The sequence below is a fragment of the Mirounga leonina genome, unplaced genomic scaffold (genome assembly GCF_011800145.1).
Source record: "Mirounga leonina isolate KUSES-001 unplaced genomic scaffold, KU_Mleo_1.0 Mir_94, whole genome shotgun sequence".
Lineage (NCBI taxonomy): Eukaryota > Metazoa > Chordata > Mammalia > Carnivora > Phocidae > Mirounga > Mirounga leonina.
In genome coordinates, this window is record NW_023270855.1 from 23,036,016 (window position 1) to 23,060,915 (window position 24,900).

Consider the following 24,900-nt stretch of genomic DNA (forward strand, 5'->3'; position numbering starts at 1 on the left):
CTTCCATTTTTGCCTCTCCTTGCCCTTCTCTCAGAGTAACCAGATTTTTCTTTTATAGGTGTCCCCAGATCATGTTTCCCCCATACCAAAAGCCTCCCATAGCCTTCTCCTGCATTTAAAATAAAGCCTATGCTCCTTACTATGGCCCACAGTGAAGTAAATGACATAGCCCAGTGTTTTCCAGACTCCAGTATGTATCAGAGTGACCCGAAGGACTTGCTATAACAGATGGCTGAGCACCAGTCTGCATTTCTAGCAAGCTCTGGTTGGTAGGGAACACACTTTGAGGACCACTGATGAGCCCCTTATTAACTCTGTGACCCTGTCTCCTGTCCTTTTCCTTTTGGCCACCCAGCTCCAGCCACACTTGCTGCCATTTTTTTTTTTTAAACTGTTGATTCTCAGTGGTGAGACTTCACTCCCAAGAGAGTGAACTTGGTTCTTGAGGGGCAAAAAATACCCCTTAGATACTACAATAGTTTGTGGCCCTCCAAAGCTCAACTCCACCCAATGGGAATACAATGTATCTATTGTATTAAAATTTCATAGAGGAGGAGGGTATTAGGGGGAAAAAATGTCTAGAGAGGCTCCTTAAGAGTGTGATAATGAAAAAAGTTGTGCAGCATATCTTAAACAAAGCATACTCCTACCACAGGGTATTAGCACTTACGTGGCCCTCTGTCTGGAATGTTCTTTTCCCAGATATTCCCAAGGCTGACTCCTTATCATTCCCATCTCAGATTAAGTATCATTTCCCCAAATAGCCCCTTCCTGACTACTCTAAAGTAATAACTCTCCTGCATCACATTATTCTGTTTTCTTATTTTCCTAGTACTCAGCATGATCTGAAATCGTCCTGTGTATTTGTTGGTTTCCTTGTTTGTTGGCTGTCTCCTCCACTAGTGAGCGTGTAAGAAAGGAGCTCCTTAGCTGTGTCCCTGCTGAATATCTAGAGTCTGTGATAAATTCTGGCACCCAACTAGAGCTCGATAAATATTTGTGCATGCATAAATGGATGGTAATCACACAGTTGATAAAGCAGTCATGCTGAGATGTGAAGCCAGGCGTTCAGACTTCAGGCCTCCTGCGTAAGCACCCCTGAAGCCCCAGGGTCATTGAACAAGGGCACCTCACAGGCATGGTGCTGTGACAATTTACTGGGTCCAGCAGATGACCCCGCTCAAGGTGTGTCATCTAACAGGCAGGGGGAAGGAACACATTTTTCCAAAATTTTTTTCCAGGTGGTTGAATTCTAATCCTACCACTTAATTTTCTCCCATGGTTATGACAAGCAGGAAAAAAGGGGAGGAAGACCCCACTAATTTCAGATGAGGAGATCAATGCGAAGGATTATGGATAGTATTATCCTCCCATTTTACAAATGAGAAAACAGTGGCTCAAAACCGTTTCACCAAATGCCCGAGGCCCCAGAGCCAGGATTTAAAGAGGCTGTAAAGCACACCATTTTCCTTCTCCTCCTCTGGGACCTCTCCTCGAGGCTGACACCCTTGACCATAGCTCCATCATCATTAGAGCATCAGCCATACCCAACAGCCTACTCGCCCCAGAGCATTTCCTGCATCCCAGGGAATTCTACTGGACACTGATGCAAAAAGATGTGCCCTTTTCACCTCCGCCCTATCTTGATTTAGGATAACGGGAATGTCACTTAAAATGGCATATCTCATTATCTGTACATCAAAGAAAAATAATTTCTGGTCACTTCCCTTATGGCATCGTATTCATCTGTCTGATTCCCCTCCCACCACAAAAATGGGCAATTATTATTTTATCCCTGAGAGCCTGACACAGAGTAGGTGCTCAAAAAATACTCATTCACTGTAAAGCAAACAAAACTTTTTTTTAAGATTTTATTTATTTATTTAGCGAGCACGAGAGGAGGGAGGGGCAGAGGGAGAGGAAGAGAGAGAATTTCAAGCCCCCATGCGGGGCTCGATCCCAGGACCCTGAGATTATGACCTGAGCCAAAATCAAGAGCTGAATGCTTAACCAACTGAGCCACCCAGGTGCCCCAGTGTAGTTTTTGTTAACAACTTCAACCACTGTGGTTGCAGAGGAAGGAGACATGTATAAATTTGAGCAGGAACTAATCAGAGCATCGGTTGGCCATAACACAGGAGGAATGGCATTATGATGGAACAAAACACAAGTTCTACAAATACTCCTAATTCCCGAACAAAACACAAGTTCTACAAATACTCCTAATTCCCAGCCACAATATTCGTGGAAATCTGGAGGTGACTTCTGCAGGTTCTCCACCTTCCGTCCCTGCCAGGCCCACAGGATCCACTTTTCTTGTTTAAATAAATCACTTCTCTTTGATAAAACTCTTCCCTGCTCTAGTGCCTTAAACCCTCCAAGACTCAAAAGGTGTCAGTAGTAAGAATAATAGTTCCCAAGCCAGAAAAACCCGGACTTTGATCTCCAGGGCTGTTTTAAAATTCTCCAGTTTTTTTAAAAAGTGCATTTCTTTTCATTGACTTCAGTCTAATAAAAGGCTTTGGGGCCTGGCAGAGTGAGTGAGCACTGGAGGCAGCCAGGGCCTCGCTGATGGAGCACTGTGGATCCCCCAAAGCACCTCTGGGTTGGGAGAGCTACATTCTCTTTACAATTCTCATTTAGTGTTAACGGAAGCCTTCCCACTATGAAATGCACAAGAGGAAGCATTGCATGCAGGACCTGCCTTGTATTTTAGTGGGTGTTTTTTTTCTAACTTTACTTCTGGGTGAATATTTTATAAGGGTCAGGAGACTGGGGCAGGAGAAAGCAGGAGCTCCGGTCTGGAGTCTCAGCTCTGTCTAGCTCTGCAACCCCAGAGAAGTCACACCCCTTCTTTGGGCCTCAGTGGCCTCAGCTATAAAATGGGGATATGACGCTCTGGCACGTTAAAATGTGTAAAGTTTAAAAGAATCAATAGAATTGAAGGCACTTTGAAAGTTTAAAGCACTCTGGACAGGCAAGGTGATATTATTCCTAATTAGAACGTTCAGACCAAGTCTGATCTTGCCCGAGCTACCTGCTCCTTCTGCAGAAGAGTGCAAGGGCAGAGTAGGATCTGCTCGTCACTGGAATGTGGCCTTCAAGGACATCTACTCTGAAGGGGTGTCTAGCAACTGCTTGGTCTTGATTAATGAAAGGTTTAATAATATCACTAGAAATTGCATGTACTCTGCTAAGCATTATATGTATATTATCTCATGTGACCCTCCTGGGCCTGGGAAGTGGGTGCTATTATTATTCCCATTTTCAGATGGGGAAAACAAGGCTCAAGAGAAAGGAGGTAACCCGAACAAGGCCACACAGGAACTGAAGAGCAGAGCTAGGGCTTAAACCTAGGTCTGTCTGACTCCAAAGCCTATACTCTTGACCTTCACACTTCTGGAATAATAATGCTATATTTGAAAAAGCAATACTAGCTGCTTCTTATGGACTGCTTACAGTGCACGAGGCAAAAATATTCCCATTGCACAGCAGCTACTCAGAGAGTGTAAGTGGCTTGCCTGAAGTTTCCAGCTAGTTAGAGGCAGAGTCAGGCTGGGATGTCATATCCATCTGACTTCTGAGGGGCTGTTCCCAAACCACCGCCCGGCACTAAGTGTTATCACCCCCTACTCCCCTGACTATGATTGAAAAGGAACTAGGAATTCCGGAATGTAATGATTTCCCAAAGAGTTTGCAGAAGCCACCATCCAGGCCACTCTTACCAGAAGCATCCATGCTTTTTTTTTTTTTTTTAAGATTTTATTTATTTATTTGAGAGAGAGAGAACGAAAGACAGAGAGCATGAGAGGGAGGAGGGTCAGAGGGAGAAGCAGACTCCCTGCTGAGCAGGGAGCCCAATGCGGGACTCGATCCCGGGACTCCAGGATCATGACCTGAGCCGAAGGCAGTCGCTTAACCAACTGAGCCACCCAGGCGCCCCGCATCCATGCTTTTTTAAATGACCCAGCCCCTCACTGCCTTCAAAAAGGTTATTCCAGAACAGCAAGTCCAAGAAGCAAGGCTGAGGCAGGGCCACAGAAGAAAATACTTGGTTCCCTGGATACAGCTGTGCGTGTTGGGTGAGATTTCCTCTCACAAGACTTGTCCCTTCTGCTGGAGGCCGAGCGGAACCGAGATTAAAACAGAGCAGCCGTACAAGTGGGGAGAAACTTGCCAACAGAGCAGAATGACACGTGCTCAGTTCTGCTTGTGAGTGAAAAAGCTGGAAACATCTTTCATCTATGCCTTAAGGTCACGGCGGCCTCCTGTAGCAGGAGAAGAGTTCCATGGTTTGAGAGATTCCAGAAGGACAGCAAGATAGCAACACAGCTGGTTGGGAGCTGGCAATTAAGAGGCAAAGGGGTGACCTTGGCAGAAAGAGGGAGAAAACTCAGAAGCGGAGCAGCAGATGGAAATTAAGGGAAATTCATTCATTCCACACATTTTTAGTAAGCCCTGCAATGGGCTCGGCTCTCTTGTAGGAGCTAGGAGAGCAGCAGTAAGTGAAACTTGCATCCCAGTGGCAAAAGAACCAGGAAAAGCAGATGACATCGAACCTTTTGACAGGAGCACTGCAATCCTTGGTCGGCAGACCCTCAGCGATGAGCCCAGTCACTGGTGATTTGGGGAAGCATGATAATAAAGCAGAACAGTTACCTTTTATGTTGACCTCTGTCTGCCAAGCTTGGTGCTCTGTGGGCAGGTATCATGAGTCCCGTTGTTGGGATGTGATAAGTAAGTCTTAGGAAAGTTAAGTGGGCTGAGCTTTGGATGCAATTCTGTCTGAATCCAAAGACCGCTATTTCATCTTCATCACTGGTGGCTCAGTGGCCTCAGCATCCCGACATAGTGCTCTGAAACTCATCCTTTCTATGAGATCTCTCACTCCCACTGAACTTCTCCAGGGGAATGCTGGTGTGCCTTTCACAAATAGCTCTCTGGGATAAAGGGCGCCGACACGTAGCATTTGCCAGTTTCTGTGGTGTGAAGACCCTCACCTTGGCCGATCTCCTGTCACCACTGTAACCTCCCTGATTGGGAAGAGGTGAGCAGTAACATGTCGCCATTGGGGAGCGTTGCTGTCACACTGACTCAGTAGGCATAAATAACCTCAAGAGCAAAGATAATAGTAAAATGTAGCCAAATAACTGGAAATGATGAGTTTTGCGCATTTATTACCTGTAATTTTTTTTAAGTAAACTCCAGGACCAATGTGGGACTTGAACTCATGACTCCGAGATCAAGAGTCACATGCTCCACCAACTGAACCAGCCAGGCGCACCTTATTACTTGTATTTTTAATGTAATTATTTCATTACTTATTTATTTCTTCATTCTATTCTTATTACTTCATTATTTAATTCATAAGTTTATATACTGTAATTTTTAATATTGGGTCATGCTTCACAACCAGCTTGAAAATGGGGCAGTAGACTCTCATGAGTTGTGGAGACTCACCATTCTCTCTCTCAAAGGATTCTCTTCCCCTCGTTGCGTTTTCTGGTTCTGGCCCAGAAATTTTTCTTGGCTCCTTTTTTATATTTCCTTTGTCTCCTTGACCTGTGGCCTTCCAGTTTTTTTGGTTTTGTTTCGTTTTAATCTTTGACGCCTGCGTTAGCCTCAAAAAAAGACACCATCCCATTTGATCAACGCAACCTGCGTTAAGTGACCAAAAAGTTTCTTCACTAAATATTAGAAACCTGTAGGTTGAGAAGGGGGTGTTTCTTCTGTGACAGTAAAATGAGTCCTGGACATTTGTGATTAAGAAATTTTCTATATTGTCCTAAGTGTGCTTGACTTTTCTGTTTTCACAGTTTGGTAATGCCTTTCTAAATTCCTTACCCAAATGTGACCTTTCTACCAACCCAGCTAGTGCTCTGGACCTAATACAATCCGTTTGTATTATTTATAAACTCCCTAAGGACTGATTTCAGCCTATACTTGTATTTGGACCACAAAGAACAAAGAGATTTTGAAAAGCATAAATCAGGGACATTCTAACAGGTGTTGATGAAAAATGGAAACGTGAAAATTCTGACAATGAATGTGTACTCTGAAACAAATGTAGTTGATTTTGGTTTTCTAATTAATTTTTGTTCAGTTTTAGGTTTCCAGGGCAGTATATGTGATTTATGTGCCCTGTGGATGGCTCACATTCAGCCCAGATTTCCAAATGTGCTGTACAATGAATAAAAAGTACCTAGAATATCTCTCAGTTACGAGTACTACAGTTTATTTTTAAAATCTGTTTACCCGAGCTGTGCTTGTCTTAACTGTTAAGTTTTTGAAAGGCGCAGTACTTTTGCTCATTCCTACAGGCTGTTTTTCACGGGAGAAGAGAAAACTGACAGTTGGCCAAGCAAAAAGTTTCCAAACCACAGGGTATCTGCTACTTGCATAATCACCAAAGCCAAAATTTCCATTTTCTACAAGTTGACTGGAGAACTTCATTTCTGGTCAACCTGAGCTGCAGACAAGAACTAAAATCCTTCACAGGCCACGGGCTGTGCTCTTGGCTTTTCTTGGTTACACTTTGTGACTTTTCCTGTTTACGATATCTGTGTCCTCCCATTTTTTCTTTTCTTTTTCGACTCGATACTGTACCATGACATCTAAAAATACAGCCTAACAACTGGTTTTAAGTAAAGAGGATGTTTCTTTCTGGAAAGAAATGGCAGATCTATCCTGCACAGTTTTTTTAAAATAAACATTGGACAAACTCTCATCAGTGCCTAAGCTGAGTTTCTAATTGGAAAAGCACACGGTATTTATAAAGACAATCCTGCTTTTTGCTGCAGCTTCTTCCATGAAGATATATCACCTGTTTCCCCCACTTGTCACTGGGTGAGCTCCTAGTTGAGTTTGACTCAGGCCTGTATTAGCTAGGAAGCTTGGGTAAGTTATTCTCAACTTCTTGGGATCTCAACTTCTTCAGTGTAAAACAGAGGGTCAAAAATACATGCTTCACAGGGTTGTTATAAGAATTCAGCAGATGGGGACGCCTGGGTGGTTCAGTCGTTAAGCGTCTGCCTTTGGCTCAGGTCATGATCCCAGGATCCTGACACGGAGCCCCTCATCGGGCTCCCTGCTCAGCGGGGAGCCTGCTTCTCCTTCTCCCACTCCCCTGCTTGTGTTCCCTCTCCCGCTGTGTCTCTCTCTGTCAAATAAATAAATAAAATCTTTAAAAAAAAAAAAAAAAGAATTCAGCTGATGGGGCGCCTGGGTGGCTCAGTCGGTTAAGTGTCTGCCTTTGGCTCAGGTCATGATCCCAGGGTCCTGGGATCGAGCCCCCATGTCAGGCCCCCTACTCAGCAGGGGGGCCTGCTTCTTCCTCTCCCTCTGCCTGCTGCTCCCCTGCTTGTGCGCTCGCTCTCTCTCTCCCTCTCTGTCAAATAAATAAAATCTTTAAAAAAAAAAAAAAGAATTCTGTGGATAAGATGTATGTCAAAGCACATGACACAGACATAGCAGTCAGCACATTCAACTGATGTTGGTGAGAACAAAAGTAGCCAGCCCAAGACACAACCTGGTCGCAATCAGATAAGGAGAAAGGGTTTATAAGCGTTTTCCTAGCTTGGGGTACCAGGGCAGTTAACAATGGCGGTTTTGAGTTAGTCTGTTGATTATCACTGAGAAATCAGAATGGCATTAATCCCCATCTATTGGGTTGACCACTCCTTCCAGGGTTTACCTGGTAGATTGATTTTTCAACTCAAATTTGACAACTTGTCCTCTTAATAATCCAGGAGAACTTTTTTCTTGAGAAAAATAAACATTTAACCAACTTAAAAGAACCACTGACAGTTAACATAATAGCACTCAACAGCTTACAGATCGTTTCCACCAATCATAGTGCTCAGTGCACAAGGGTAAGAGTAAAGCTGATAATGCATGCCAGGCACTTAACACAGACTCTAACACCTAATCTATACCAATAAGTAGAATGTATTACTGGTGATGTGATTATCATCTGTACTTTTGAGGTAGATTTTAGGTTCAATCCATATTAATACAAGAGACAAACAAAGCTAAATAAGATTGATTCTTAGCAGTCTCATTTCACAGGGGCAAAAACTGAGATTTAGAGAGATACCACGATATCGATGCCATACTCAGTTAAATGGCAGAGCTGGGACACAACCCAGGCCTCCTGATTCTTTTTTTTTTTTTTTAAGATTTTATTTATTTATTTTAGAGAGAGAAAGTGAGTGTGAGCATGGAGAGGGTCAGAGGAAGAAGGAGAAGGAGTATCTTCAAACAGACTCTGTGCTGAGTGTGGAGCCCGACGCGGAACTCGATCTCACGACTCTGAGATCACGACCTGAGCCAAAACCAAGAGTCTGACGCTTAACCAACTGAGACACCCAGGCGCCCCCCAGGCCTCCTGATTCTAAATCCTGGCATACCTCGAGGATACTAGGCTCGTGTTGCCCTATGGCCTTCAGCTCCAGACTTAAAAAGTAGTTTTGCTTCTTTTCTTCTTTTCTTCCTTCCTTTGAAACCTGGCCTTTCTTTTCACCAGCCTTAAGAGAACAGGCTATAATCTGATAAGCGATTGTCTTTTATGAGAATGCCCTCCCCAGGGAGTGTCTGCCAAAGCTGACCGAAATTCCCTGCCAGGTCGATGCTGGAGCTCCAGAAACAGCATCCACTGGCCAGCCTTTCTTGTTTGCTTTTCTCCAGCCTCTGCCAGAAAGGAGCTTGCACTTGAATGCTAATGTCCAGAAAACACCGTTATCCCTCCAACTTGTACTGGGAGCCCCTTCTTAAGAGCAATGGTCCAATATACATTCTCTCTATCAGCTTCCTAATTTCTCAGGCCTCCAGGGCGAGACATGAGTTTTGCAGAGGCTCAGAACTCAAGTGCATTGCCAGCTGAGCTATTTCAGAGTCTTCATTATTGTCTGAAAATATTTGTTTAATTGTTAGTCATTTCTTTTCTCCTTACCTCTAGAGCAGTTGTTCCCAACCAGGGATGATTTTGTCCAAGAGACATTGGACAATGTCTGGAGACATTGTGTGGTTGTCACAGGCAGGGGGGAGGTGTTACTGGCATCTAGTGAGTAGAGGCCAAGGAGGCTGCTAAACATCCTACAGTGCACAGGACAGCCCCACAAGCAAAGAAGCATCTAGCCACAAATACTAGCACCAAAGCTGAGATACCCTGCTCGAGAACAAGCCTTGCAGATGTATATTACTACCCAGAGCAGTGCTTGTGCTTGGAAAGTGCTCAGTGAATCCCGGTTGAGCAAATGAGTGAAAACATGTTTCAGAGCTTTCCCACGCTGAGTTCACTGCACTGTGTTCTAGATTGCATCTTAAGCCCAGACTATTGACTATTGTAGAGTCAGACCCAGGAGGTCACATACCTGATAAATGTCATCCTGTACCCGGAGTGTCCACATAAGCGTGACAGAGCCCTCAGCCCAAGAGGTGGGGATTAATTCCATCCTGATGCCCAGTGAAAATCAAGAGCAAACACCTAGACACTGTTTTTAGCAGCTGCCCATGTTTCTGCAAGTGCAGGGCCGGGAGGTAGCCAAGGAGTGGGGAAGTTCCCCTGGCCTTGCTGCCACACAATGAATGACCTGAACCCAGAAACTCTGGTTTGGTGAATCTAGATGAGGCTTTTCCAGAACAGTGTCTTACCTGGTGGTCAGGCTGATACGGGAAATGCCGAAGCTGGGTGTTTGCATCTCCCAGACCTAGTAGGTGGGAAATACTTTAGAACAGAAATAATACAAAATAGCAGGGAGAGGCGCACACTCAGTCGCAGTGTCTGTGTTTCTACCTTCTGTGTCTCCTCCTCGCTCTGTGACTTTGCGGGGTGGAGTCAGCCATTTACCTTCTCTGAGCCTCGACTTCCTTGTCCATAGAATGGAGTTAGTATGGGAATCTATCTCACAGGCTTGTTATGAAAATGAAGCTAGGGGCACCTGGCTGGCTCAGTCGGTGGAGCCCTCGACTCTTGATCTCTGCGTGATGAGTTTGAGCCCCATGTTGGATGTAGAGATCACTAAAAGAAGAAAAGAAAAGAAAAGAAAAGAAAAAATGAATTTAAACAGCCCATGTAGGGGCACCTGGGTGGCTCAATCGGTTAAGTGTCTGCCTTCGGCTCAGGTCATGATCCCAGGGTCCTGGGATCAAGTCCTGCACCGGGCTCCCTGCTCAGCAGGGAGTCTGTTTCTCCCTCTCCCTCTACTCCTCCCCCCTGCTCATGCTCTCTCTTGCTCACTCTCTCAAAGAAGTAAATAAAATCTTTAAAAAAAATAAACAGCCCACGTAAATAAAAGAAAGGGTTTGGAATAGTGCCAGGCACATGGTCACTGGCCATTAGTTATTGTTAACACTTTTTTTTCCTAAGTCAGATTACTCAAGTTACTCAGTTTAGTCTTCGGGAACCTGAATTCTCCCCTTCTTTCTCATTCTCCCCACCCCAGCACATTTTCTTTCTTCCTGTGCTTCTTTTATGCCACCTGCCTCTGTCTCTCATTGTCTCTTTTTTATCCTCCTCTCCCAGTGAACCTGAACCTTTGTGCAGCTAATGGAACCTGAGAGTCCACCCCAGGTCAAAGCAACACGACCCAAAACAAGTGACTTAACCTCTCGGCACTTCAGTTTGGTCATCTACAAAATCTAAATAGCAACACCTCTTACCTCGTAGGGATGTAAGTAGCATGAAAGAACATACTGCCCATGCACTACATGACATCCAGTGGTTACAGAAGCTAGGAGAATCGTTCATTGATACGGGAAAAAGAGGTTCCCAATGATTGGACATTGGGAGGGTAGGCACCATCTTGAAGCAACTCGAGGGAAAATCACAGCTGACTCGGTGTGGAGACATCTGTGTCAGTCTAGGCCATTGTCTGAACGGGAGTGTCAATAGCTCATATTCAGTCAACACCCAGAGATGATATAAAGGAGCCCTGTTCGGCTGGGGTTGACATCATTTGGGCGAAATATAAAACTCTGTCCACTCAATAGATCCCAAAGTAAGAACGTCCTAGATACGCCCTTCTACCTCTCTCCAGTTCCTCCAGAATCTCTCCTCTGATGAGGAGTCTAATAGCACGCCTTGTTCTCAGAGTGGAAAGCTTGTTTGTTATGTATGAGCCCATCTGGGCCAAGGCTTAGGAGGTGTTTTGGAACATCCTCACTTTACCTTATGCTATGTCAGTGGAAATCATTTGTGAATTTATTTCACAAATTGTTGGCTGTGTCTAGATTCTGAGCAGTTAAGACTTTCCTTCACTCAGCAGATATTTACTTACCACATTCTTACCCTGTGCCAGGCACTGTTCTAGGCCCTGGGGATACAGTGGTGAACAAATCAATCAGGGTCTCTGTCATGAAATTTACATTCTGATGGTGAAAGATAGAGACAGATATAAACAAAAACAAAACAAACAAAAGAAGAAATACTAGCTATGAAGAAAATAAAGCAGCTTGTTAAGAGGGAGAGTATCCAGTCTCCACTGTATTTTGAGGACAGGCTTCTTGGAAACAGTGACATTTGATTTAAGATCTGAAAGATGTAAAAGCACCCAATCATGCGTGACCTGGGGAAACAGCATTCCAGACTGAACAGCATATGTAAAATTTCAAGGGAGGAACAGGCTTTTATTTTGAGGAAGAAAAGGAGGGTCCGTGTGGCTGGTGTGCTAAGGCAAAGGCAGATGGGTTGGAATTAAAATTAGAGAGGGAAGGAGTTAGATTTTCCCAAGGTTTGCGCGAGAAGCCACCTGGCAATTTTAAGCAGGAAAGTGAAGGGATTTCATCTGTGTTTTAGAGATGCTGCTCGCATGGCCATGCGGAGATTGGATCCTCACGGGACTCAAAAGCATGAAGCCTGGTTAGAGAGATGGTTTTGCACACATCCAGGCAAGGGACGATGGGGAATTAGACTCTGGATGGGTCACCCCACAAAAAATCCTGAGGAGTCATTTTTATGAGGCAGACCCTCTCAAGCTAGGCTTTCAGAAAAAGTCAAAAGGGAACAAGAAAAAAGAAAAAAGCAGCTTGCCTCTTCCTTTACCAAGCTTTCATATTTCCTTGTTCCAAAGAACTACTAAAGCAAAACCAAAGAAGGCTGAGGTTCTGGTTTTTTTCTGTAGTTGTTATTTCCTGTTGCTTTTTAAGCTGACCCTGGTCATTATGAACCGTCCTAAACTGCCCTATCTGGACTTGCCTTTGGGTTTCTTACCAGGTCTGCCTTGTCTCTCCTCTTCTAAATCAGGTAGTGGGATTGGGTGTCTGGGGTGGGGTGTTTTCACTCAGACTTGAACCCCACTCTGGGTTACATATCAGGACACTCCATGAAGCCAGAGGTCTGTCCTGTGGCCGATTCTCACTTCCCTCTGCTCTTCCTCATTTGACCAGTGACCAGATGGACAAGGTCCTTCCACCAGCACCCAGTGCTTAGTGTCTGAGGACCCATGCTACCAGCTGGGGAGCAAATTCAGGGCAGCCACAGACTGAGGTGGGAGTTTTAATCCAACCTGCACGATTTTAACTTCTGTGTCCCTGGGGTTGAATGTAGGAGGAGGCAGGAAGGGATTCAAGTCTGGGTGGGGGGTAAGTGAAACTTTCCAAAGACATGATTTTTTTAAATATGTTTTCTGTTCCGCATGAGGCGTTGCTGCCCCTGGGAAGGGTCACACCTGAGACTGTTCGGACAGTCTCTGTGGGGTTCGAGTGATTCTGTGGAGCATCATTCCACACACAGACTGGAGAAAGAGTATGGCCCACTATCCTGTGTTTGCTTATGAAAAGAAATATGTACTTCCTTTGAGACTTCTTAAATGAAGTGTCGTGGCCTAACTTGGCAAATTAGTTTCTGTCTGGCATTAGGTGCCTGAAGAGCTCATAGGAAAATACAGACTCTTAAATCTTAAGGCAATTTGTTAATCAAAAGAGAGAGGAGAGAGAGAGAGAGAGAAAGAGAGAGAGAGAGAGAGAGAAGACACTTTGTAATGAGGTAGTGAAGAATATGGACTCAGGAGCTAGTCTGCCTAAGTTGGAATCCCAGCTCTACCTCTTACTGGCTTTGTGACCTTGGGCAAGTTGCTTGGCCTCTCCGTGCTTCAGTTTCCTTAATGTAAAGTGAAGATGATAGAGCTATTTACTTCATGGCTTTAAATGAGTTGCTACCTATTCAATACATTGAACATGATAGAGCTGTTTACTTCATGGCTTTAAATGAGTTGCTACCTATTCAATACATTGAACATGCTCAATAAAATTTGTTGTTTCTATTATATTTTAGGGTGATTCTGTATTTATAGATATAATCATTGTGATCCATGAACAGTTCCCTACAAATATAACTCCTGTTGTTGAAAATAGAAGAGAAAACTTTGGTGGGAGTCATGTTTTAAATTAAATTTAAAATGCCTGGTTTTTTTTCCTTTTGTTGTTACAGTATTTTTTTTTTTTTAATAAAAAGAAAAACTCAGCCTGTTGCAAACAGCAGCATTTGAATAAGATGGTATCTCCTAGCCAAGTAACCTTGTGCACAGCGCTTATGCTCCAGCCTGGAAGTCAGAACCCTGAGTTTTAATCCTAGGCCTCACATTAACTAGCTGTGTGGCTTTGGACATGTCCGTTCCTTCATTGCCCCATATCCCAAGTAAGCAGTGTTTATCAAATGCCTGCTAAGACTCTTTCTATTTGCAAGTTGTAAATTCTAACTACCATGTCAGCTAACATGGTTTTTCATGCCTGCTTTCGAATGTTTTGTTTTCCCTCTTGCTCCCCACTCATCCAGTCCGTTGAAAATGGTTGGGTGGGAAGGCTCTCCCACAATTTGTCACCATAGAGCGTATGGAATAGCAGGTGTACAGCTAAATGGTTAAGGGCTTGGGCTTTGGGTTTGAGTCCAGTTCTGCCATTTGTGAATCTTGATATGTACAATCTCTGTAACCTCGTTCACCTGTAATATGGGGAGAGGAGACTGCCTACCTCGTGTGGGTATCATGAGGGTTGGATATGCGAATACATGAAAAGTGCTGAGTGCAAGGCTTGGAATACAGAAAGAACCGGTTAGTGGTAATATCGGTGTTGTCATTAAAATACTGAACGGGGTGGGGGCAGGGGGGCGCCCGGGTGGCTCAGTCGGTTAAGCGTCTGCCTTCGGCTCAGGTCATGATCCCAGGGTCCTGGGATCGAGTCCCGCATCAGGCTCCCTGATCAGTGGGGACTCTGCCTCTCCTTCTGACCCCCCCCCCATTGTGTGTGCATGCTCTTTCTCTCTCAAGTAAATAAATAAAATCTTTAAAAAATAAAAATAAAATGACAAACCAGGTGCCAGGCTTACAGAAGGCTTGCAGGAGCTCGTGGTCCCCTCTCTCTTTTTTTTTTTTTAAAGATTTTATTTATTTATTTGACAGAGAGAGAGACAGTGAGAGAGGGAACACAAGCAGGGGGAGTGGGAGAGGGAGAAGCAGGCTCCCCGCAGAGCGGGGAGCCCGATGTGGGATTCGATCCCAGGACCCTGGGATCATGACCTGAGCCGAAGGCAGATGCTTAACCAACTGAGCCACCCAGGCGCCCCCCTCTCTCTTTTTATGTCTGCCCCATCAGCTCTGGAGAATTTTTCTGCTTTGTGCTTGTTAACTCTACCTGTCATTTATCTTCTTCAAAATGGGTTAGTAATCTTCATCCCATTAGAAAATTGTTTTTTTTTTTAATAGAATAAATGGAGGATAGGAAGCTTCATTAGCTATTTGTTAAGCTTCAAGCAAATAAAGGGTATAATAACTGTGCTTTGTGGAAGTGGTTTATTTCACTCTCAGGGGTGTCAGATTGAAAGCTTACCAGGACATTGTTTATGAGGCTCAGAAAGGTTAAGTACCTTCTCCAAGGTAACCCAGCTAGTAAGAGATAAAATATGATTTCGAGCCCAAGTCTGGCTTTAGAACTTATGCAAGTGACATCATTTCCCAGGCCTTGGTTTCCTGGTGCTTAAATTGAGGAAAGCCCCCCCAAATGAAACCAAACAAAATGAGGATGCCCCTTTCAGAGGCTTGCTTAGAGGTTGAAATCCTAGATGTTAATGAAGGTCAATTGTCAAGCACTTGGCCTGGTGCACAGGAGACCCTCCTTTGACGTGGGGTTTTGTCTCTTCCCTGTCCTGTGTGAACTTAAATAGGGGTTTGCTTACTCTCATGACGTGACTCCCAGGAACCTGGCAGATAATAAATTTGGGTGAGGCAGGGACCACAAATCTCATCTAAAGAGGGAGCTGCTGTGCCCCACCCTGGCCCAATGTTGCCATGGAGGAAATCCAGCCCAGTGTTTCCAAATCCTACCATCTCAATTTTTCTTAAGTGGCATCTTCTGATTTCTGAGATCATCAAAACAAAAATTTATTCATAACAAAATACATCAACGACCTTTCAACCTCTGATTTAAGTAAGTGACAAGGGCAGGCCTTTCTATCGCTAGTGGTGGTCAAATCGGTACTCTGGCCTCCCGGAGAAGCCATCCTCCCAGAGGAAAGGGTTCGGTGAATACAGAGCACGGGTGTGCCAACGTGGGCTTAAAACTGTAGCATTTTTTCCCCCTCCAGTTCACCTGCACTGCCCTTTTCCAGCTTGTCCTGTATGGTCTCTTAGCACTTCACATACTGAGACGTGTGTTCAGTTCTCCCCACCAAATGTCAGCCTTTCTCCTGGCTGTTACATTTGTGGATGGTGCATCTGTGATTATGAGTAGATGACTTTACCATATTAATGACATCATCTGGGGAGTCCGTCCTTTGGAAACCTTTCGTTCTGATTTAGGTGTAGATACCTGTGGTATCTGGGACACCGGGGTGGCTCAGTTGATTAAGCATCTGACACTTGATTTCAGCTCAGGTCATGATCTCAGGGTCCTGGGATTGAGCTCTGCGTGGGCTCTGCACTCAGTGGGGAGTCTGCTTGAGATTCGCTCTCTCCCTCTCTCTCTGCCGCCACCCCCCCCCCCAAAAGATACCTGTGGTATCTTAGGAAGACGCTTTTAGTTGCAAGAAGCAGAATCCAACTCAAGTTAGTTTCAGGAAGTAAAAAAAGTGGATTTATTAAAGGAACACAAGGGTGTTTCATGGAACTAAAGAGCAAGAATTCACCCAAACCAGTGGAAGTGACTACAAGTGACTAGAAGGACGTTAGGAACCCAGACAGCAACTCTCTCGAGCTGTCCCTTTCAGGTTGCATGATTTCTCTTGCCTCTTTCCAGCTACTTGTGTCCTTCATTCTCTCTGCAGATGGCTTTCCTTTTTGTCCACACACAGCAGAGGAGAGCTGTCCCTACCCAACTGCTTTCTCATCCTCTCAGCCTCAATTCCAGATTCCCTGGACTGAGGATATGATTGGCTCAGCTTGAATCAGGTGTCTGTTCCCTGGTCCAGTCAGCTGAAACCTGAAGCAGAAGTGGTAGGACCAAGTTGTACAAACATGGCCACCACTGCCTGTGTTTGTCCCGAGATGGGCAGACGCACCAGAAAAACATTTTCTACTTAATTCCCTAGGGTAGAATGAGGTATTGACAAAAGGAAAATCGACGAGTCCAAGCAAAGTACGGTGGGAAGGAAAAAAGATGCTTTTTGAAAATCAGGAAATAAAATAATTTGGATTATGCAACAACAGAGTAACTTGAAATATTTTATGAGTTTTGACATATTCCTTAATGGACTCAAGTTGTGTCAGTTGGTCTTCTGAGTATTATTTTGTCTTATCATAGTACATGTATTTGGGGTTTGTTTGTGTGGGTTTTACAAGAGAAGTAAAGTGATTTGAACTGATGCATTTATTTCTTTCTTCCCATAGAATAGAATAGTAGAAAAAAAGATGACTTTTTTGTTGTTGTTCAGTTAGACCTTAATTTAAATCTTGACTTGGCTTTTTTCTTGCTCAGATAACTCTGGATAAATTACTTTAAACTCTGTACCTCAGTTTCATTGTCTGTAAAATGGGGATGTTGTCATATAGATTTTTTGTGGAACTTTAATGAAATAATGTACATACATTGTCCAGCTTAGTACCTGGAACAAACAAATATTCCTTCCCTTTCTCCTCGCCACCAAAAGTGTGTATTCCACCTCAGCTTTGCGGAGTTAAGGACATAATCAGGGGCCATGGGACAAGGTAAAGCTTGCCCACTCACCTCTTCACATTTCCTCAGTGGTTTCAATGGACCAGATCTCCATAATACCATGATCTAACCAACTGAGCTAGTTTTCAGACTTTTAAAGCAGAGTTTAATAAAAAATGTAAATGCAATAATTAGTATTTTTCACACGGAAAACATTGCTTATCCCACTCTGAGCCTCAATTTCCCCATCTGTTAAATTGGAGATAGTGTCAGCAGTCCCACATGGTGACCATGCAGCTCAGAGACGGTATCTATAAAACACCTGGAACAATTAGAAGTCTATAGCTGGTGCTTCATAATGGAGTGATTTTCTCTTTAAATTGGGTTTAAATATATCTGAGTTTCCAGGTCTTATAGTTTAATACAGCAGCTGAGAGAGAAAATGCTGCCCATCCTTTTTCAAAGTGACCCAGAAGTTCCTCATCCATGGGCAAAGTTGGGTATGCATTGTTCACCATGACGTTGCTTAGAATAGCAAAGGACTGGAGGCCATCTAAGTGTCTCTCAGCAGGCGACTCATTAAATTATTACATGTCCACACAATTATTTGTTACTCTAAAACTTTTAAAAAGAATGCAGTTGGTCTATATGTGTTGACATTGGAAAGATCACCAAGAAATAGCTTAGTTCCACTTGAGTTGGGAAGAAAAAAAAAAAAAAATATATATATATATATACACACATATATGTATATATATCATGTATGTGTGTTTGTATATACGTATAGCATCACAGTACACACACCCCATGAACACAGAGTCATATATAAAATTTCTGGATGATTATATACACACAAACACACACACAAATATTAACAGTACTTCATTTGCAAAACAATATGTCCAATAACATTGCAAAGCAAACCATTTAATATGAAATTTTTTGAAAATATGTACACATATATATCTGAACATATATGTAAAAACAGTTTGAGCTGATTCTCCTCAAACTGACAAAGTGGTGATTTCTGCAGATAAAATGATTTGGAGCATGAGTTAATTAAGGGGGCTCTTTGTATTCTGTGCATTGTTTAAATATTTTACAGGGGGGCCTGGCTGGCTCTGTCTGTAGAGCGTGTGACTCTTGATCTTGGGGTCATGAGTCCAAGCCCCACATTGGGTGTGGAGCCTACTTAAAAAATAAAATGAAATAAAATAAAAAATAAGTAAATAAATATTTTACAAAGAATATTTCCCAGTATTGCCGTTATAAGTGGTAAAAAAGTAAATATAATTGGAAATTTATACTGACGTGTACTGTTCTTAACTATATATCTTAACTGTTCTTAATTACAGTAGTGATGTTCTATAAAGAGGACAGACATTTCAAAGATGGAGACTTTCAATTTTAACTCTAATGTCATAGTTTTCCTTTATAATTATGAATGTATTATATTTATTTAAATACATCAATGAATATAGGCATTTTCATTTGAAAAACTCAATATTGATTCAATGAAAAATATAGTAGTTTCCTCCGGGAAGGAAACCAGCTTTTCATAGTATAATCTTGTGTGCACTATTATAGACATAATTTTTTCAACATATTGAGCTGTCTTTGCTTTTCATTCTTTTCTTCTTTTAAATCCAAGAGCAAATTAATTCACTGACTGATGAATTCAAGAGCTAATGCCAAAGAGTAAGTCTGTTTATGATCAAGGCTGTTGAGTAACTCAACTGAAGCCATCTTTAGGCTGAACACATCGCATGTAAACTAAACTATAAATCAAGCTCAAGGGTCTGCTTGCCCGTGCTAGCCGTGATGCCACTCTTGCTTTCTTGTCCCCACAGATGACAGAAGGCAGGCACTGCCAGGTACACCTCCTGGATGATCGGAGACTGGAGCTGCTGGTTCAGGTGGGTGTTGCCCACACAGAGACAGCCTGTACTGGTTCCCTCTGAGCCTCCAGGCCTGTGGTCAGGCTGCTCGCTTATATGTGCCAACGACTTGGGATAGTTTGAGGGGCAAAAGAACAGCTTCGAAGTCAGACAACTTGGTCTACGTGTAAGAGTAGTTATAGTCTGGGGACATGGATATAAGACCCTTGGGTTCCAATCTCAGTTACAACACTCAGTAGCTGTGTGACCCCCAGGAAGTGACTCTACTTCTCTGGACCTCTTGTTGGTAAGCTGGGCACCATCACGTTCCCCTGAAAGGGTTATTGTGAACTGCAAATCTGCATCCTGCCACTTTCTTACTACATGACATTGTCCTGAGCTGCAAATCTGCATCCTGCCACTTTCTTACTACATGACATTGTCCAAGTTAAATACCCAGCATCATCAGCTGTGAACTGGGATGGAGAAGGCTTAGCTTTCCTCACAGAATTGTGGCTAAAATCAAGCTAGTTTATATATGTGAATAAAATCCTTTTGTAAACTATATGGAGTGTTATGAGTGGTGGTATTTTAATTGTTGATCCTTTTCTCTTTATTTACCCAACAATGTGGACCAAGGATCTTAAAAAATTGTGGAAATCCCCTCTGGTAGCCACAACTGTAGCTACAGCTAGAACTCTCTCCTTTGACCAGACCTAAAGTCTTCTGAGGCTCCTCTCTCACCCACTATGCACAGGCTTCAATTAGAATGAAAATAGCACAGTCAACACTGTTTCACCAGAGTAGATCTCTTAGTCCAGATTTCTGCCTGTTTCTTTCTTTCTTCTTTTCTTTTAAATCATGACCATCCTTCTTCCCCAACAGCAAACATCCAACTCTCAAATCACCATAATGAGCCCTAAATTGTTTGGCTCTAAGTTCAAAAAGAGCCCATGCAAATGCCCTCCTGCATATCCCCCTCTCCTTCCTGAGTCCCTGTAAATCAGGTGTCCACTGTCACTCTGGATGTTCCCCCTGATTCCAAACCATGCTCCTTGCCACCCATCCGGTGCTTCTAAAAGGCTCACAGATTAGATCCTTCTTCTAAGTGCTTAGTAAACACTGGTGATGATCATCTATACAATGGGTAAAATCACTCTAGTTCTAGAGAGAAATGAAAGGCTTAGGTTTTGGAATCAGACAGAACTGGGTTCAATTCTCTGCCCTTATTGACTGGAACATCAAGCCAGGTGTTTAGTTTCTTTTAACTTTGGTCCCCTCATCTCTAAAATGGCAATAAGAACCCCTATCTCATAGGCTCATTGTAAGGATGAAATGAGACAATTGTTAGAATGGTAACCAGGAGTAGAGTACTAGTTTTATCTGTGACCCTACAGCCTTGGGTCTTCAGACTCTTCAACTGGCCCTCACCAAGCAAAGTTATTCCTACAATCCAGGAGGTGAGATGTTTGATATTCTTTGTCTTGGTCACTAGCACTGTACTACATATAAAAGAGTATTTTCCCAAAGTATCATTGCGTTAGTAAACGTACTGTTCCCTGGAGGAAAAAGTAAGGTACTGGACTGAATTGCAAAATACATGAAAATGATGATCTCATTGGGGTTCCTATTACAATTTCTTCCCCTTCCCAATCTCTTGGAAAATGTAAAGTCAATTAACATAAACAGCAAAAGGGGGGCAGATGTATTTAAAAACAAACAGGGGTAAGGGCGCCTGGTTGGCTCAGTTGGTTAAGCGTCTGCCTTCGGCTCAGGTTATGATCCCAGGGTCCTGGGATCGAGCCCCGCATAGGGCTCCCTGCTCAGCGGGAAGCCTGCTTCTCCCTCTCCCACTCCCCCTGCTTGTGTTCCCTCTCTCTCTGTGTCTTTCTCTGTCAAATGACTAAATAAAATCTTAAAAAACTTTAAAAACAAACAAACAAAAGCTGCTCTAAACTATTTGGGGCAGAGAAGGGTTGTAGCTTCTGATCACATTTTTTAAAAATTTTTTATTGTTATGTTAATCACCATACATTACATCATTAGTTTCTGATGTAGTGTTCCATGATTCATTGTGCATAACACCCAGTGCTCTATTCAGTACGTGCCCTCTTTAATACCCATCACCAGGCTAACCCACCCCCCCACCCCCCAACCCTCTAGAACCCTCAGTTTGTTTTTCAGAGTCCATCATCTCTCATGGTTCATCTCCCCCTCCGATTTCCCCCTCTTCATTCTTCCCCTCCTGCTATCTTCTTTTTTTTTTCTTGTTAACATATATTGCATTATTTGTTTCAGAGGTACAGATTTGTGATTCAACAGTCTTGCACAATTCACATAGCACATACCCTCCCCAATGTCCATCACCCAGCCACCCCATCCCTCCCACCCCCCACCACTCCAGCAACCCTCAGTTTGTTTCCTGAGATTAGGAATTCCTCATATCAGTGAGGTCATATGATACATATCTTTCTCTGATTGACTTATTTTGCTCAGCATAACACCCTCCAGTTCCATCCACATTGTTGCAAATGGCAAGGTCTCATTCCTTTTGATGGCTGCATAATATTCCATTGTATATATATCACATTTTATTTTAACAGCCCAAACTTTTATCAAGAGAATTGCTGGACCTCGTGGCTTCACATTTCAACCTGAAAGAAAAGGAGTACTTTGGAATAACATTTACAGACGACATGTGAGTGTTTTAATCATTTTCATTTGTTTACCTTTCGTGGGGACTCCCTGCTCACTGTCATTCACAATCTGCAGAAAAAGGCATAAATGCTCCAAGAATTAGAATATGTCCTGCTTAGCTAAAGATTATCTAATACAAGATTTCTCTCCTCGGACTATTACGAAGGGAGAAGAAAGGGAATACTGATCATTTTTAAATATCAAAATATTGTCCTAATGTTTTAGAAATTTGTTATAATGAGGTTGTTATTCTTGGGAGTCTATCTGCACATTTTTTATACTGTAGTTATGTATCAGTGATAGAAATACTCGGTCGTCATTCACTCATATATTGAAACAAGAATTAATGTTTTGGGTGGTTGGTGGCAAGACAGTTTAAAGGCAAATGTATGGCCCACCTGGAAAATATGTGTATAGGTTTAATACAGAATTAATTTTTCCACTTCTCCCTAGGTCATTTTATGTTACCTCTTTACTATCTTTTTTTTCTTCTACTTACATTTTTTTATGCTAACTTGGACATGGTATATATTTATCAATGATTTAAATGCTTTCTAAAATGAAGCATGTGTATAACAATAAAACCATAAGAAGTTAAAACTCCATGTAAAAAAATGTGTTTGGTCTTACCAGTTCTTTCCTGTGTGTGTGTGTGTGTGGTGTGTGTGTTATGACAGTCCAATTTGCCTATGTTATTTGCAACCTGGTAGATTATCAGAGGAATTTTTCCCCTTTGTGGGGATAATATCCAAAGAGTTCTTCAAATATTAAAATTCAAGAAAATGCATTCCAGACACAAAATATATTGGCCAACTGCCCAGCATTCTTTCTATAACTCTCCCAGTGTAAATGTTTTTTCAATTCTTTAGTTTAACCAGGAGAAAATAATCTCAAGAAGGGGTTAATTTTTTTAACACCTTGCTTCTGATTATTTCTAGCCTGAGTGGGCCACAAGCCTAGGACCCCCCCACCCCCACCCCACCCCACCCCGGGCTCAGGATATGGGCTGGGCAAAACCAGGCAACCGCTTGTCAGCAGACAGAAAAACCTGAAAACTTTGATCCCAGACCCAAGATGCTTCCTGAATCGGAAGTACACTAGACAAAAAGTATGCTAGACATCATCCACCTCACTCAGATTCACAAAATTATCAGTTCACCCAACTGTTTGAGACCCTATATGATCAGTCCTCTGCTGGATGAAATAGGAAATGCAGACATCCATTGACCACATGCTCTTAGCTGGAAAGACAAGGCTAGTTCATGTAAATTTGTTTCAGAGGTACAGATTTGTGGATACACACACACAGGTTGAAAGTGATTGTGCATGCAATAATTGCAAACAATATAAGACATAAAACCGAAAAGCTATGTGGTTGAACTGTAAGTGCTATAAAGACTGTAATTTAGAGAGGTCACATAGAATAGAGGCAAAAAGCATGAATATTAATTTATTCATTCAAGTATTTCTTGAGTGCTCACCAAATGCCAGGCATTGTTCTAGGTCCTAGAGATTTAGCTGTGCACGACAGAGACAAGGTTCTTGTCTTCACGGAGCTTATATTGCAATGGTATGGTCTAGCAGAACAAGTAAACAAATAGATAAATGAGAAATTACTTGAAATGGTAAGTGCTTAGAAGAACATCATCATGGCCATGATGAAGAAAAGTTGGGGGGCAGTGTTAGATAGGGTGGACGAGGAAGGCTTCTAAGAGGAGACATGTAATAAAAAGCAAGACCCAGTTCTGCAAAAGTAGAGGGACACATTCCAGACAAAAGCCAGGGCGAAAGCCTTGAGGCGAGACGGAGCTTGACTTTTGGGTTTTTTTATTTTTTATTTTTTAGAAAGAAAAAAAAAAGATCCAATATGACTGGAATGTAGAGAGTAGGAAGGAAAGTGGTGCAAGTTAAGGGTTCAGAGGGAGGCAGGGAGTGGATATTACAGAATTGTGGTAGCTATGAGATTTTAGACCAGTTACTTAACATCTCCGACACTCCAGTGTTCTCTTTGGTACATTGGGCATAATAATGGTACTTATATATAATAAGGACTACATAAGACACATGTAATAGGTTGCTAGGATTGTACTGCCAAGTCAGGTAAGGTACGCCCAGCTCATAGCACAGGCACACATTGAAAGGAAGCGATCATGCTGTTGGTCCGGTAGTAAGTTCAGTGTCCAGAAGGGGGCTGAAGGATGACTAGAGTGAAATTCACTCAAGAGGGTAACCACAAATGGACAAGGCAGGGCAGGTAGACTTTAGGTGGAAGGGAGAGGAATGGAAGATGACATCCCAGGGAAGACTCATTTTGTGGCCCCGTGTGTGAGCATGGAGACGAATATGGTGCCTTTGCCCAGTGGTGAGGAGCCTGGCCTGATGGGGGGGCAAGATGTAAGAGGGACAAGATCATAGGTGAGTCCTGTGTGCCACATAGATGGGAGAGGCACCCCCCCGCCCAGGCCACTGTAGAATGTTTGCACGGGAATTACATGATTTATGACTGGTGTTGCAAGTTCCCCAGGCTACAAGGTTCATGATGGGCTGGAAAAGGGGTTCCTGGCCACGTGGATGGCTTCTGGGAAAACTCCCAGTTCAGGTGAGCATAATCAAACAGTGCGTAAATCAGTCGTTCAGCTTTAAGTTCTTCTCTTCAGAAAGAAAAGGAATAATATGAATGACTTCCTTTAATGTCTTGAGCCACCTTCCCCCCTTCTTCGGCTCTGGGATTGCTTTCTAAATCCTCTACTGGGAGAAGAATGTCTCACTCAAGCGTCTCCTCCAGCTATCTTGTTTGGCGACAGTGGTTGATGGTTATAGTCTTTCCAAGAAGCCTGGTTCCAAACTGTCCTCTGTGTAGTCCCCCTGCAAGTGACAGCAGAGTCTATTTTTGAATTATGACCAGTTTGAAAGGTGTCTTCTGGCTGTAGCTGTGTTTATTTCCAGAAGAAGTAGGAGCTGGGCTTTGGGAGGGGGGAGGGAGGATCTGGCCATTTCCACCTTTCTGGGGAACAGGTCTGGAAAATTGCTTCTGTCTAAGGGTGTCTCCTTGGAATGTCTTGGTCACAAGCCTAGCTCTTTTTCTTTGTCTGGTAAATATTTTTGGAAAGTATTTTCTTTCAGCACTCCCTTTCTCCCGCCCCCCATAAAACCACTGAGTCGGATCCCTCCCAGGATGCCGTCTGAATTGAATTTCCAACTTAGATGCCACATCAGCCGTCTGCCTTTGGTGAACTTCTCTCAACAG

At 43.1% G+C, this 24,900-nt stretch overlaps 1 protein-coding gene across 3 annotated transcripts in view; it reads left to right on the top strand.

The window, feature by feature from the left end:
* Positions 1-24,900, top strand: part of FRMD4B (FERM domain containing 4B) — a 253,901-nt gene that overhangs the window by 113,675 nt on the left and 115,326 nt on the right. For all 3 annotated transcript variants that reach the window (XM_034997613.1, XM_034997610.1, XM_034997611.1), the window contains 2 exons: positions 18,930-18,995; positions 21,560-21,654. In XM_034997613.1, the coding sequence (XP_034853504.1) occupies positions 18,930-18,995; positions 21,560-21,654 (161 nt within the window). The remainder of the gene's footprint in view (positions 1-18,929; positions 18,996-21,559; positions 21,655-24,900) is intronic.